At 49.8% G+C, this 14,905-nt stretch overlaps 1 protein-coding gene across 1 annotated transcript; it reads left to right on the forward strand.

The window, feature by feature from the left end:
* Positions 1-1,059: 1,059 nt before the first annotated feature.
* PSMA5 (proteasome subunit alpha 5) lies at positions 1,060-11,780 on the forward strand. The gene is made up of 8 exons (XM_026084393.1): positions 1,060-1,144; positions 3,555-3,681; positions 4,820-4,887; positions 5,686-5,793; positions 5,896-5,954; positions 6,938-7,040; positions 8,236-8,322; positions 11,504-11,780. The coding sequence occupies exons 2-8, from the start codon at positions 3,633-3,635 to the stop codon at positions 11,579-11,581; spliced, it is 552 nt and encodes a 183-aa protein (XP_025940178.1). The 5' UTR covers positions 1,060-1,144; positions 3,555-3,632; the 3' UTR covers positions 11,582-11,780.
* The last annotated feature ends 3,125 nt before the right edge of the window (positions 11,781-14,905 follow it).

Below are 14,905 nucleotides of genomic sequence, written 5' to 3' on the forward strand. Positions count from 1 at the left end.
GGGCGGGCGAGGCCCAGCGCTGCTAGGTCATGCCTGGGCCGCGCCGCCCCCGTGCCCGACCTCCGCGCCTGGGGCCGGTCCCCCCTCGCCTGGGCCCGGGGACCCTTCTCTCGTCCTTCCCCCCGGTCCGTGCTCACTCTGTTCCCTCCTTCCTCTCGCACCTTCTTTTCTTTTCACGTGCATTTTTTTCCATTTTCAGAATGTTTTGCCCCATTCAAGGGCGGCCCTTCGGCGTGTCTCACACTGCGAGAGGCCTCCCAGTTTCTTGCTTCTTAGGAGGGGGCAGGAAGGATTTTAGGCCGCCAGTGTGGGAAGGGGAGTCTGTGCTCTGCTTGCACCAGGATCAGGGCCAACTGGTAGAAGTTCTGACTTGAGCTACGTTGACTAAAGACAGCGATTTCCTAAGGCTGCACCTTATCTTACTAAGCTGGTTACAAGGCCGGGAAGGGGCTGAATGTTAGGAAATCCCTGGGAATGTTCTGCATGCAGACGGACTTGATGGCTGCGCTGTTGTTTTTGCTTAGCAGCAAAATCGGTCTGGTGGAAGCCTGTTGGTGCACAGACGGCATCGTCATCTCTGGGTTTATCCAATATAACGGGAGGCGCGTTAAAAGGCAGGTTGGATTAGCATCTGGGGAGGGTAGCACCAGGATGCCCTAAGAAGGGAATGGATCTTTGTTTTGGCCAGGCAGAAGCCTACCGTCTCCGGGAGCCAAAAGACAACGTGCTGCTTGGAGTCCAAAGACAGGTTACTTCCAGCTTCCGTGACAGAAAGTATCTCTCCAGAATAAATTTCCTTCTGACCTGTAATTAGATCTGCTAGAATTTCTTTTCTGTTTCTCTACAAGTATCCTGAATCCAGACCTTGCTAATCAGCCTCTGCCGTCAGGGTGACAGGATGCTGGGTGAGGAGTATGAAGCGATGAAGCATTCTGGCTGCTGAAATGTGTTGCTCCCGTGTTACCTGTTCCTAGTTGGCCTGACTTGTACCCTTATCGCTTGCGAACAGGGAACTGCGTTTCCTGACGGCCTGCGGTTTTCTGCCCCTTAACACCATCTCTGCTGTTGTTCTTGCAGGGGTGTGAACACTTTTTCTCCGGAGGGGAGGCTCTTCCAAGTGGAGTATGCCATTGAGGCCATTAAGGTATTGTGAGCTCTCTCATGCTACAGCTGTATCAACTCTGCCTGGGTGCCAAACTGCGCTCTCGAGGACCCTCTCAAGCAAGAAGCCTAAATTTGGTTGGGAACACTGAAATGAGGAGCAAAAAAAAACCCCCCAAACCAGAAAACAAACAAACAAATCCAACAGGGGCAGATTCTGTTAATTTGGGCTCTGTTTTTTCTCTGTAGTAAAGCGGGATTTGGCCAACTTCCAAGGGTAATACGCAACACTGAGCAGGAGTCGGGAGACGCTGCCTGTTCTGATGGGTGCCGTTCTTGTACGTGACTTTTGGCGGCTCTTTGCTGGCCTTTTATGCACAGTCTTTAGCACAAGAGTTGCGTTTAATGTCTTTCATACAGCTATACTTCCTGCAGCTCTCTTCTTCTCTTTTATAGTTATTGAGGAATTAAAGAGCGCTGCAGCTCAGGAGGGGGAAGCAGGGGAACGTTGCCTGCACCAATCTGCTCCTAAGACAAATGCAATCCGAAGATGCTAATCTCAAAATCAGAACTGCTAAAAACTAGTGTTGAAGCTAGAGGGTCTAAACGTTTCTGTCATGAATCTTTAACAACAAAAGCTGGCATCAGTAGGGTGACACTTAAATGTCCATAAATGCTTCCCCAACAGTGGACAAGTGCTATGCCTTCTCTTAACTTTCCTGAGCTAGGGGAGTGCTGCTTTCTGGTCCGTGTGCTTTGTGAATATGGAGTCCCTTAAAAAACAGAGCAGCTTTTCCCTCATTATTACCAATGTGACATTCCTTTTCTTAGCTTGCTGCTGTTGTAGCTTGGAGTTGGTCACATTTTGCTCAGGTGAATTTTAAAACCTGATGGTAACAATGAGAGATAATGTCCCTATGAGCGAGCTAACCTACATCTGCAGAACTGACGGGCCTTTTGGGGGCATTAAGTGTTCTTCATAAGTGTTGTTCTTGTCCCTGAGAACTTGAGAATTGATTGGGAACAAGTTTAAACTTGGGGAAAAGTGGTCTAGGGACTTTTAATGTAAATGATAAAGCGAAGAACCTCTAAGTGGGCATGTTTGGACTGGGAGGAGGATTGATAGCTTTATCTTGTACTCGTTAAGTTCACTGAAGCACTGCTTAAACGAGGAGGCAAAAGTAAGAATTTGTTAAGGAATTGTGAAGTGAGAGCTCCTAAAGGGATGCCAGTCATGATGCCATTGTGTTATTGATAAAACACATCTACTAGAGCAGCAATCTTCTGGGATCTTTCTGGCTTTGCTCTTTTTGCGCATCAGTTGATAAGCTCACAAATGAAACTGCAGCTCAGGTGGCTCTTCTGACATCCTAGGTGCGGTGCCCATGTGTTAGGGTCTTAGGAGGAGCTTTTATTCATGCGTGATAGTCTTATTAATGAACAGACATCTGAAATGACACCAAGTATCCCTTCTTCACCTGAGGTTTGGGCTCAGCTGTGCTCTTGAAGGGTGGCAGCCGTTGGGCGATGGCTAGAAACCGCATGTACCTGCAACCGGGAGGTTCTTCTCTGCCTCTGACCGAGACAGGTTGCAGACGTATCTACGCTGGGAAGCTTGCTGCTAAAATTATGCTCGTGTAACCTGATCTGGGTATTCCAGAGCGAGCATCTCCATGCTGCATCTGGTATAGTTATACCAGCAAATTCCCCAGCGTGGAAAAGCTGCTGGTGCTAGGTGCAAGGCATTGACTGCCAAGAACCCTCGAGATCTGATCCCCCCTCTGATGCACTTGCGGCCTGGTTGGTTTGTGATGATGTCTCGGTTTTTTCCACACCTGTAAGATGTGAGGATAAAACTTACTGCAGCCTCAGCTCCCTTCTGAAGTAGTTAAGCTGCCTAGAAGGCGGGTATGTGTGCAAAATACTTATTTCACCTGTAAATTTGGAAGATGGGAAGAGACTTAGAAGAAAAGGAGCTAAATGAAAGAAAATGGCTAATCCAAAAGTATAGATACAGTCAGAATTATGGCCGCTGTGGGAAGTCCATGTCTCTGGCTTTAAAATTTAATTTCTGTCTTGCAAAGTAGATTCAAAAAACTTTTAAATTCCAATTCTTAAAAGACTTTAAGCTGTAAAAATTGATGTCTCTTAAGGAAGAGATTAATTATTTGCAGCAGCATTGCTGGGTTCTGATGAACTAATCGGGAAAGATGCGTGGTTTGACCTTTCCAGTCTCCTAGTTCAAGTTCTAACATTTCTTAGTTTGGTTTGCAAAACCGCATAGTTTTATACTTAGTGGGTTCACATGGATGATGCTGTAGTGTCTGACTCCAAAACGAAACACCTACAAATAAATGGTGCGATGCTAGACTTCTCTTTCTGCTAGGTGCCCTGGGTAGGCCTGGACTAATGCCCTAGGTCAGGTGTGGTGGTAACTGTGTGGCTGTTCTTAGCTTGGTTCCACAGCCATCGGGATCCAGACCTCGGAGGGTGTTTGCCTGGCTGTGGAGAAGAGAATCACCTCCCCGCTTATGGAGCCCAGCAGCATTGAGAAAATTGTAGAAATAGATTCCCACATAGGTAAGAAGTGTAATTCTGTTGCCCTTCCGGTGGGGCCCCAAGGGAATTCCGCAGGTTTTGGATATATGTCATAAAACTCTGTGCCCTAAAAGTTTCAGAAATTGTATTTCAGGACAAGTCTTTCCTTGTAGGCAGCCCTGCCGAAATAAGTGGGAACGCTCGACCCTCCCAGTGAGCACCAGGTTCTGGTCGCTGGTTTTCCAGGCGCCAGGCCAGCAGGGTATAGTTACAGGAGCAGGAAGAGGCAGCTGAAGCCCCCCCCCACCCCAGTATGACCTCCCTCATGAAAGCTCATCCCAAATTTAGATCTGGAAGGGCAGGGAATTACTGCAATGTAAAGGCTTGACTCTAGGCCAGTTTCTGTTGGAGCACTAATGTTAGCCTGTACCCCCGCTCGCAGCAGCCTCCTGCCCCATGAGGGGGCCCGGGAAGGGGCTCGTTACCAAATATGTCAACTTGAAAAGCAGGAGACCTCCAAAATACTCGTGTTGATGGCATGGGTCATGGAAGCATAGGAGCTCTTGAAGAGTCCAGTCTCTTCCTCCTGTGTGCTTTTGATACGGCCCTTCTCTTCATCTACTTGGGGGTAGCCACAACTTAAATGTTGGGCGGCTGGTTCAACCCGGCTCTTGGCTACCTCACTTTGTTAGGCCACCTCTGTTGTGGAGGCTTCCGCAAGGCCTTTCTCAAACCTCCTGCTGCGTTGCCCCTAGCTAAGAGTTAGCTGGCCCTCTCCGCAGGCCGGGATGAGTAAGTTCCCCTTCCAGCAGGTTGCGATTCTGTTAGCTTCTCCTGGAAGGCTTCAAATGTGTCTCCTTCGGCTGACTCAGATTCGGAGTGGGTGGGAGGCGTGACTGGAAGAACTCAGTTCTGTATCTGTCCTTCAGCTGCGCGTCCACCCCAGTGGGTACAGCTCAAGCTGGTGAAGTGCTGCCTCTCGCGCTTCAGTAAATCCATTTTGTCCCCGTGCTCCTTGCTTTCTAGCAAGCTGCCGTACTGCGTTACTGCGCGCTCCCRCGCAGGGACCCGCTTTGCCTTAGAGCCTTCTGCGTTTCACCGTGGGTTTCGGGAAGCGCGGGGGAGGGCAGCGCAAGTAAAGTCAATTAGATGACTTGTGATTTCCCTCTTTGTATTCCAGGGTGTGCCATGAGTGGCTTAATAGCTGATGCAAAGACTTTAATTGATAAAGCCAGAGTGGAGACTCAGGTAAGACTTGGCGTTTCTCTTCTCCAAACAATAGCACTAGAGTCTCGGGGGCATCTCCGAAGTCTCTGACACGAGAAGATGGGAAGATCGTTAGGGCAAAGGAACCAGTGTGGAATGGGAGGCACACTGGGAGCCTAGCTTCCCTTACGGGGCTTTTACAGAACAAACAGATGGATTCAATTCCCATATATTTTTCTCTCTTTGGTAGTGAACATCTGGTGGGAATCTTAAGTCAGGTTCTCCAGTGGTGGTGCAGTCTCTTAGGGCTGGCGGATGTGTGCCAGCGAACAYGTGAGACTGTGTGTGTCCAACTTCATTTTGACAAAAGACCGACTTGGTAATATTTTCATCCCCTTAAAATTACTCTGTGCCTCAGGTACTCGAAGGTCTCAGGTACAAATCACTGCCTTGTAGTAAAGACTCTTCCTGTGGGGTTTTCCTGCGTGTCGGCACCCGTCCTAGCTCTAGAGAATCAAGTAATTCCATCCCTTCAGAAATGGATACTGGGGCACTGGGCTGAAGTGCTCTGGCCTTGCACTGTCCTTGTTGGTATCCCAAGGCCTAGATGTCTCAGTTGTTTTTCCGGGACGTCTCTGCCCAAGTTTCTTAGCTTGTTCTGCACTTCTGCTCTTTCTAGCGCTTTCATCTTGTGGCAGAGCTCTGTCAGAAGAGGGGGCTGGAATTAAGTCGTCTTTGTGGCTACGTGGGGCATCGTTCTAGACTGCCGTGTGAACGTCTGATCCAGGATTGTCAGCTTCGGGGAAAGAAGCAATAATTTCAATCTTTATTTTTCTGCAGAATCACTGGTTCACCTACAATGAAACCATGACAGTGGAGAGCGTGACGCAGGCTGTGTCCAACCTTGCCCTGCAGTTTGGGGAGGAGGATGCAGACCCCGGTGCGATGGTGCGTAGCGGCGGAGCTGGGGATGCTCTGGGCATGTGCTACTGTCTCTCCTCTGACTTTGCCGTCAGCCTTGCCTAACCTGTTGGCTGGTTTCTGTTGCAGTCTCGTCCGTTTGGTGTCGCACTGCTTTTTGGAGGAGTTGATGAGAAAGGACCCCAGCTGTAAGTTCAGCTCTCTAATTCAGGCCAACTCTGGAAAGTTGGCCTGAAACTTCCCAGGAGTTTTCAATAACTTGATTCAGGGATTTTTTTTTACATAAACCAAATACTTGGGGTTTATCCCATTATGTACCTGACATGGCTGTTAATGCTTTTAAACCCTTCCTGTCAAGCGCAGGTTGCTGCGGATTGCAGTGGCATGAGCACTGACTGCTTGTTCAGGATTGAACGGAATATCACGTCTTCAGTGAATCCTTGCTGCTTTATGTCGTTTCCTAGGCAGGAGAGAGGAGTCAAAGCTCTGGTTCTCCCTAGTTTATTCTTACCTTTCTCCAAAGGACTAGCAGAGCCGCTGGTAACCTAATATCTGGAGTCTGCTGTAACATTCCTTGGGGAGGCGGTGGAGTGCTTGTAACCTGAACTCATGAGCTTCAAATGCTCAGCCCCTCCTGGAGATGGAAACGGCTCGGCAGAGCCAGCCCAATAAGGTCTCCCTAGTGGTCTGCCTCCCAAGAATAGTAGTGACAACTTGCTGGGTTTTTTAAAAAGGAAAAAAAAAAAGGGGGAAGAAAATGCTCCTGTTGGGAGTATGGAGGGCAGCGTCGGGAGTGGACAGCTCTCCTCCTAGCTTACAAGCCCAGTTTGGGTCTGCAGGTGCCTTTTGACGTCTTGACCCTCTTCAAATCTTGATCTCCTCCTCTAAATGCCGGGAGGAGAGACCTGCTGCCGCTGCGCTAGTCACAGCGGTCCCTTGAGGCCGCTGCGTGTACTGAAGGAGGCCAGAAGCAGCGCGCAGCTGCTCCGAGCTCTGCTCTGTGTTGGCCRACAAGCTGTCGCTCCTGAGGAGTCCTTGTTCTTCCCCAGCTTCGAGCTGTGTAGTGAGCTCCGTGGGGGCTGCTGTGGATCTCTCRGAAAAGCCCTTGCACCCTCACAGCGTGAGGCGGGGGTGTCCCTGCTATTCATTCTCTCGCCTGTGTTCCCGGCAGGTTTCACATGGACCCGTCGGGGACGTTTGTTCAGTGCGATGCCAGAGCAATCGGGTCCGCCTCGGAAGGCGCACAGAGCTCTCTGCAAGAGGTTTACCATAAGGTAAAAGTTGGAATGGGCTTGACATCWCACGAGTCACAGAGCACTAACTACAGGGATCCGCTGGTTTCCTGACTGAAAAACAATTCATAAGACTTTTCTTGAGCTTGTTGGGATTGGATTCGGCCGTTGGCACTTGATCCAGCGATTAGATGTCAGTGTTTAGTTGTTTGGTCGAGGATCTTTACGATAAGGAGTACTACTAGCAGCTTCCCACTAGGCTGCAACTGCTGAGACAGTTTCATGGAATATGAGACTGGTGCCTGAGATGCCAGTACCTGCCTCTGGCGGGTGATAATTAATTCCATGTCAGGAAGTACTCTATAAATAAAAGAATCGCTGTATGGACACTGCCAGTTAGCATCAGCACTCGGTATGGATGAAGCCTGAAGCATATGGAACTAAAGCAAGTGGCTCTGTTTCACCATGCTTGCAGATCTGTCAAGTTAATCGCTTCTGTGCTGCGAGTAGTTGTCCTGTTTGATATTCAATAAAAGAACTTTCTTCCTATCGCAAGGGGAGGAAAGAGTCTGTCTTGTGTCATAGGAAGTCAAATACTGTAATGAAAAGCATAATTTATGGTGTTGATTCTCTTGAAGGCTTCCAGCCTAAGACTCAATAACCTAATTTATTAAGCAGCAGAATTGTCCGAATTCTGAGCTCCGTGGCTTGCTAACCATCTTCCAAGTGTGAAGTTATTGCGAACGCAGCAATTGCCACTCTTTGAATGTTGCTCAGCCTTCTAGCTCTAGTTCCTCCTCATGCAGGGATCCACATTATTAAAGCGTGAAGACTTCTGCCAGGAGGAGTCCAGCTTTTCAGAGCTTTTAGTGGACCTTGTTGGAGGACTGCTTGATAGACAGTAACTGGTGAAGGGAAATAGACCCTCAGGTCCTGGTCCTGGCAGTGAGGTCTGTGTGGTCAAGATTAACGGGTCTTAAGCTTTGTAAAAAGTTACACAGAAGCAGAAAGTCACCATCCTCGCAATTGTCACTGTCCGGCCTGAATAGCGTGCTTTGATCTCTTGTTGATACTGTAGAGAACTTGATAAGCTTTTAAATTTGCTGCCAATGACAGCTTAAAGGATTTGAGAAGAGCAGGAGGGAGAGCAGCACACTTCTGGAGTCAAAGGGGTAACAACAAAACAAGTATTTGCGTGAGCATTAACGATAAAACTAATGARTCATTTGTTTTACAGTCAATGACGCTGAAAGAAGCAATCAAATCTTCCCTGGTCATCCTAAAACAAGTTATGGAGGAGAAACTGAATGCAACCAACATTGAGGTAACCGACTTTGTTACAGTGTGTCTGATAGATAGTGGCTTGTGGCATCTGGCTTGCAGGTGTCTGCACTGCACGTATTCTTTGCTTCCTCAGTGCAAGTCTTGCTGGCTGCTCGGCAAGTGTCTCAGTAAGCGTTTTGCCTTTTAAACATCAGAAGTTGCCTGCTTTCTTTTCGGAGAGAAGAGTTGCCTGTGCTTCTAGAACGAGGAGTTAGTTGGTGGATTAGTTCAGGACTTCCCAAGTCGCAGCGACTCGCTGGCTGCAGACGTTCGTGCGGTTTTAAGCTGCCTGTTGGTAGCATGTCCCGTGTGGCACGCTGGAAAAATTGGAGTTCTTGCTTTCTTTTGACTTGCCCTAGAGTTGCACACCTGGGCCTGTTTGCTTAGCTCATCCGAGAGCACTGGCATAAACAACTCTCGTGGGGCTCCCTGGACTTGGGCCAGAGATCGGTGGGAGTGGGGCCCCTCCTGGCCTTACTTGGGCCCGGTCAACCAGTGTGAATCTGTTGTGCCAGCAGGATTGCTTTTTTTCCCCCCTCCCTGGGTTCAGCCATTCTTTTTTCCCTGGTACTTGTAATATTAGAAGGAATGAAAATTATACAGCTTCAGGACTTGCTATATTCGGTCTTGGATCAGTGCCAAAAATCTGTTGGAGAGAAGGACCAAAGAGGTAAAGCCTGGTGAAGCTTCCAGGAATGAATGGGTTTCACTAACCTCCAGCTCTCGCCCACAAGCGGCAAGGCTTGCCGAGCTCGCCTCGGCCCAGGCGTGCAGCGCTCCGAGAGATTCCCATGAGCGCGTACTTGTACCTGTCCCCTTAAACCTTGATCCTAAGATCCTAACTCTCTTTTTTTAGGTAGTAAAGGTAGAAACCCTTCCAGATTCTTAGTGATAATGGACAGAAGATGAGCAAGCTGGGATATAGTGTTTGCTTCTATTTCTGGCAGGTTATGAGACACTAGACCTTTTCAAATCGTGTCATTCTGACTCCTGAGCCGCTGTTCTCCTCCCATTCCTTTCCTCTGAGACCTGGGAACCCTTTTCCTGAACAGTCTAAAAGTCTATCCCCCCCCCCCCCAAACCCTTTTTTTAAATTAAATGCTGCTGGAAATCCTCTCTGATGTGACAAACTGGCTCTATTTGTGGGGAAAGAAGCAGCAAGCTAGGAGCAGCACGCTGAAAACAAGACGCTCTCTCCAGAAACGATGCCAGCCTGCTGAAATCTGCTTCCACAGATGTACTCCCATCGCGCCCAGATCAGTTCTCTCTTGATCAGCTTAAGGTCTCTTCTGGAAGATTTGTAGTACAGTGTGAAGAAATTGAGGCGGAGTAACATGTACAGTATCCTTATGTCACGTCCCCATTTAACTGGGCTTAACTGTGCTTGGCAAAGCTGTGAACGTATTGAGGAACCATAGCAGGGTTAAGTATGAGAAGAATGTGCTGAGGATTAAAAGGTCTCTATTGACTCAAGTCACCCTACTGGTTGAAAATGTCCTACCTGAAGTAGTTACTTTGCTTTCTAGCCTTTTAGAAGTATTTAGTGCTCCAGTTTATTTACTCTAGTCACTTCCCTCTCTTGTATGGGTTTTTCCATTTAGCAGCAAAGAGAAGGGGGGGGAAACGCAGTCACGGAAGAATGAAATAATTTGGCAGCAAACTTCAGGAGCCTTAAACAACATTACRCTTTTAATTCACTGCTTCCCCATTAAGCCTGGCCTGTAAGGGAATAGTTGAGTAAAGCTTAAGTATATGGGGAGAAGGTAATGCGCAGGATTGTGCAGACTTGGAAAAGCTGCATAGGTAGTGTCTCTAATATTTGTTTTGGGTGGCTTGATGCTGGTGTATACACGTGTGTTAAAGGCTGTCAAGTCCATTTGGGCCTAGTATCTTAGGCCAAGACTCGCACAGATGATGTGAGGTGCCTAAATTGGCATTTCTAGATGTGTCTGACTTTTTTTTTCTGAAAATGCCAGCTACTGCCAGCTAAATCCTGGGCTTTTAAGGGGTTTCAGGCTGTGGGTGTTCAGGACGTCTCTCCTTGAAAAAAGCTTACTGTTGCCCTCCCCTCTGGCCCCAAGCRCGTGTCCTACCATCTCCTGTGGGTCACCCTGCAAGCTGAGAGGCCTAGGAAGAGCTGTAGCATCTGCCAGGACCGTGTGCAGCTTTGTCCAGCTTATTGCAACAAAACACTTTGATCCCTCGAGGCTGGAAATGCCCAGTGCTGCGAGGACGCGAGCGAGGTTTGCAGCATCCGGGCTAGTTCCTGCACCTTTTGGCTTGCCTGCCTGTTGCCGCTATCTTGGACTTTCAGGCCGTGAGCGAGGTGTGAACAAAAATCCCACTACATTCCTGTTCCGGTCTTGTAATTCTTCAAGTATCTCTTGTTCTGGTGCTCGCTCTGCGAAATGTTTCAGCTGTCGGCCCCGGACGCTGCCTGCCTCTGTTCCTGGCAAAGGGGCAGGGCGGCGTGTTTTGTCCCCCAGCTCTGTCCTTTGGGCTTTGCCTTGTAAGAGATCTTCCTTACAGCCCCTGGCCCGCTTGCACAGGGCACCAGGTAGTCGCAAGGTACGTTGCGGTGCCTGACTTGCTTATTGTCAGTATTTGGTGATCAAAATGGCCACGTGCATTTTTTCGGCCCCTGCCTCAGTTTCCCAAAGCTAAGCCACAGTCCCCTTTTGGAGTATTTGGCTTTGTCCTCTTAAAGCGTGTAACAGGCCAGGACTCGTGCCCTTCATTTTGGAGAAGAGGAGGTCCTCCTGCCTCCTCAGTGTTGCCTCCCGAATCTGAGCAAAGAGATATTTCTACTGAGGACTGCAGGCGCGGGGCCGCACCGAACTGCAGCAAGAGGGAACCCCCCCTTCCAAGAAGTGTTCGATGAAGAGCTAGTATTAACAGGGTGTCTCCCCGCAGCAAGCAGAAGCAGAGCCTGAGCCCAATAGATGTTCCCTGCTGCTGCTACTATGAGGAGATTGAGTCAATTAAAAGCTATTTATGTGGCAGCCAGCTATTTTGGGGAATCAAAGAGCATGTTACAGGGTGGAATGATCTTGCTGGGCTGGCAGATCAGGCAGCCGAGAAGGAACAGCTGCTCTGTCTGCTGTGGCTTCTCTCTGTTCCCTGCCCCATGCTGTCACTTCAYATATGCGGGCACGTTTAACCCCTTGCTCTTTCTCTTTCAGCTTGCCACAGTGGAACCGGGGATGAAGTTCCACATGTACACGAAAGAAGAGCTTGAAGAGGTCATCAAGGATATTTGAAAAAGAGAGAGACTCCCTCAAAGGCTCATTCCCCAATCAAAGTGAACTGACTCTCGGTTCCTTCCAGTACCTGTGATTTTATTTCCAGCAGCATCTGTACTTGCTCTTCTTAGAAGGCTCTTAAGGTTTTTTTACAGTTTCTGTACATAACTGATCTCTACAATAAGAGGAAATGAGAATAAATCATTTTGTTACTCTATCTTGGGTTCCTCATAATGGAGGTCTGAGGTGGGGAAGCGCTCAACCATTTAGAGCAAAACCAAGGAGCAGATGAGGACAACATCTGCTGCTGAAATCACTGCAGGGCAAAACAGCGCGTGCCGGGGTTGCTGTGTTCTCTGGGAATCGCTCTCTGGACGGCGCTGTTCCTAACAGCCTTCCAGACAACGGCGGTTGCTCAAGGAGCCCTGGCTGGCTACRCCAGTAGCAAGTCTCCCTCTCGTGGAGAACGCAGCTATATCACATCAGCACAGCCCGTGTATAATTTTACAYGAGTCTTGAAAGACATGAGACTTTTAGGTCTGCTCGTACCTAAAGCGGGCTTGGTGTTTGTGTTCCCTTCTGAATGGGAGCTTGGAAGGACATGCAATGACTATGTGATAGAGCAGAGTCCACCAAGTGTGGAATAACTCTGAGATTAAGAGGACAACCCCTTCCCTGTTGACCTGGGCAGGTGTCATTGAATTTTGAGAGTATTATTCTGACAGGTGAACTTTTGCTCATCTACTTAATGGGGCTTGTTGCTTTTGCTTCTAGTTACCCCCTGCAGGCAGCTCTTTGTCCTTGAAATAGCATCTGACTATTGAAGATTGGTACTGAGATGAGAATAGTCTGACCTAAGCAGAGTTTAGCAAAGTCCTTTCCCGCAAAATCATGCCTGCATGGTCAGTGCAGCTTCTGAAACTGGAAAACCAGCTCTGCTGTGGTTCCTGCTGTTAGGAGGCTCCTGGTAATGTGTTGACTATGCAGTTCTGGGAATAGTTGTAGGCAGCAGAGGCTGCGTCTTCATGAGGCTGCTCTGCTCTCTTCCCTAGTTGGAGAAGTTACAGTTTCATCCTGAACAAAACGGCACTGTCTTCTGCGAAAGAAACAGATCCTGTGCTGCTGCCGGCAGTGGGGATCACCTGATAAGTGAGGATGCTTCCAGCATTACGTTTGACTGAARTGACAAACTTTCCCCTCGATTCAGAGGTAGGGACTGACTGCCAGCCTCCAGCAGGCATTTCGCTGCAAAGCCAAACAGTTGCGAACTGACACGACTGATCTCGGCCATTTCGCAGAATGGAAAATGCCAATCCCATGATTTTTTTTTTTTCTCTCCTCTTTTGCTGTTGCTGAATGCCTTCAGATGCTGGAAAGGCAGCCAGATCTACACAGCTGGAAGATCTGTCCTTAGACAACATCTAATTTCAGAACAGCAGAGCGCTCTCCTCCTGTGAGTTTCTGCTGTGATGTTTTTCCCCTCCTTGGATAAGAGTTCAAATGAAACGAGCTGGAGAGCCAGGGGATGCCTGAGGTCTTGTGATACCAGCTGAATACAGCCCCTAGAGCTGCAGGTGGAAGAATAAACATAAAAACAAGTGGCTGGTGGACTTTGCCCTTCAGTGAGAACTTCCTGGTAGCCTGGAAGTGGGCAAACAAGTCCTTCCACTTTCAGTCTGCTTGCGTGGCCTGTGAACCGCCATCCCTGGTCTTTCCATGCCGCTCTTCATTCCCAGATGAACTTGGGAAGCGATGAGGGAAACTCCAGGGTGGAGCTCGCTTGCCTTGAATATTTGGCATGCCAGAGATGATATCTGGGCTGCTACTCCAGGTGTTGCCCCACTAAACCCATCCAGTAAATGCAACTCGCACTGGTATCAGCTACTTTGTATGTGGAAGAAATAAGCACCCTTTATCTTAAGTACTTTAAACCTTTACATTAACTCAAAGCTAGGTCACGTTCTCTTGCTTCTCCTTTGGAGACGAAGCTGAGGAGCAGTCCAGCTGTTCTGCAAATCCTGCCACATGAAGAAACCTGCTGTTCCCGGAGGTAGGGCTCTTTCTAAGTTTGTTTATGTCCTAAAAAACACAAAAAGCTAATTCTTCCCCGCATGGCACTCCAGCAGAAAATGGTCCTTTATGTCTTTCCCTAATCACATGGTTTACTGGTGGCAGCATCACATGGTAGCCGGTTCCTCTGAAAATCAAGGCTTTGTGCTCCTTGTATCTGATCCGTCTTGGCTCCGTTGAGGGAAAGTAAAAAGCTGGAGCTTTTTGCAGGCGGTCTGAATGCAAGAGAGGATCTGAGCACAACAGAGCCGTGCGCACACACATCCCATCCGGGTGTTTGATATCTGCCTTAACTCTCTTTATCCGGGGGCTCCGGCTCGGTTGAGTGCCACCCAAGCAGCTTGTCACATAGGTGCATTTCCTTAGGTCTTTCACACGTCAGACTCGCAGATTTTCTTTTTTCAGGGCAAAAATAGAGGCTGACGTGGCAGTAAGAGGAAAATCCCCTTTTTGCAAATGAGAAGGGCCGAAGGGCCGGAGGGTGAGTGAGTACCAAAGTCAGGAACTTCTGTGTGTTTTGATCAACTTTGGCCCTAGGCTTAAGCACTGCCTGCGAAGCCACAGAGATCAGGCGTCAGGGAAGAGGGTCCCTCGTCCGCTTCTCTGGCGTCCTCCTTGCCTCCGCTCGCCCCGAGCCGAAGGGAGCCCTTGCAGCTGGGATCCCGGCCCCGCATCCAAAGCCGCCTCCTTTCCCGGGCGCCTGCCAGCGATCTTTTGCTTAGTTCACGGCGAAGCCGCTTTCGGCCTGCGGCGCGGCGAGCCGCCCTCTCCCGGCGGAGGGGGCCGGGCCGCCGTGGGGGAGCCATGGCGCTCCGGGCTCCGCGCCACCCTGCGAGCGGGCCGTGGCCGCGCTCCAGCCGGCTTGTGTAACGCGATCGACGGGGCTGCGCGAGGGCGGAATCGCAGGCGAGAGCGAGAACGTGGCCGGTGCYAGGCGAAGGCTTATCGGGGCCTAACGAGCAGCCGGTCCTGCTGGGGGAGGAGGAGAGCGTTGCTTCTGTCCACGAAACCCGCTTGTTAAAGTAGCCCTGTGTATCCGTCCCCTTCGGAGAGCTGGCGCCCGGCGCGGCCTCCGGGCCCTGCCCTCTCTCCGCCTTTTCCCTCGCCGGCGTTGTTTTTCTCGTTCCTCCTGTCGGCTCGGCTTGGGCGCCTCCTCCGCGTCGCCCTCTGCGCCCCGTTTCCTGGAGACGGCCCAGTCCCTGGGGCCCTCACCTGGAGCCGCCGGGACGCGGGGTGGTTCCGGGCCGGCGACGCTCGGCGCTGCCAACGCGC

The sequence above is a fragment of the Apteryx rowi genome, unplaced genomic scaffold (assembly GCF_003343035.1).
Source record: "Apteryx rowi isolate R43461 unplaced genomic scaffold, aptRow1 scaffold_1189, whole genome shotgun sequence".
NCBI classification, from domain to species: domain Eukaryota; kingdom Metazoa; phylum Chordata; class Aves; order Apterygiformes; family Apterygidae; genus Apteryx; species Apteryx rowi.

Excerpts from the sequence above, each read along its gene's own strand:
- PSMA5 (XM_026084393.1), top strand. The coding sequence starts at position 3,633 with ATGGAGCCCAGCAGCATTGAGAAAATTGTAGAAATAGATTCCCACATA. Across the intron at positions 4,888-5,685 it reads AAGCCAGAGTGGAGACTCAG|AATCACTGGTTCACCTACAA; the intron begins GTAAGACTTGGC and ends ATTTTTCTGCAG. Across the intron at positions 7,041-8,235 it reads TGCAAGAGGTTTACCATAAG|TCAATGACGCTGAAAGAAGC; the intron begins GTAAAAGTTGGA and ends TTTGTTTTACAG.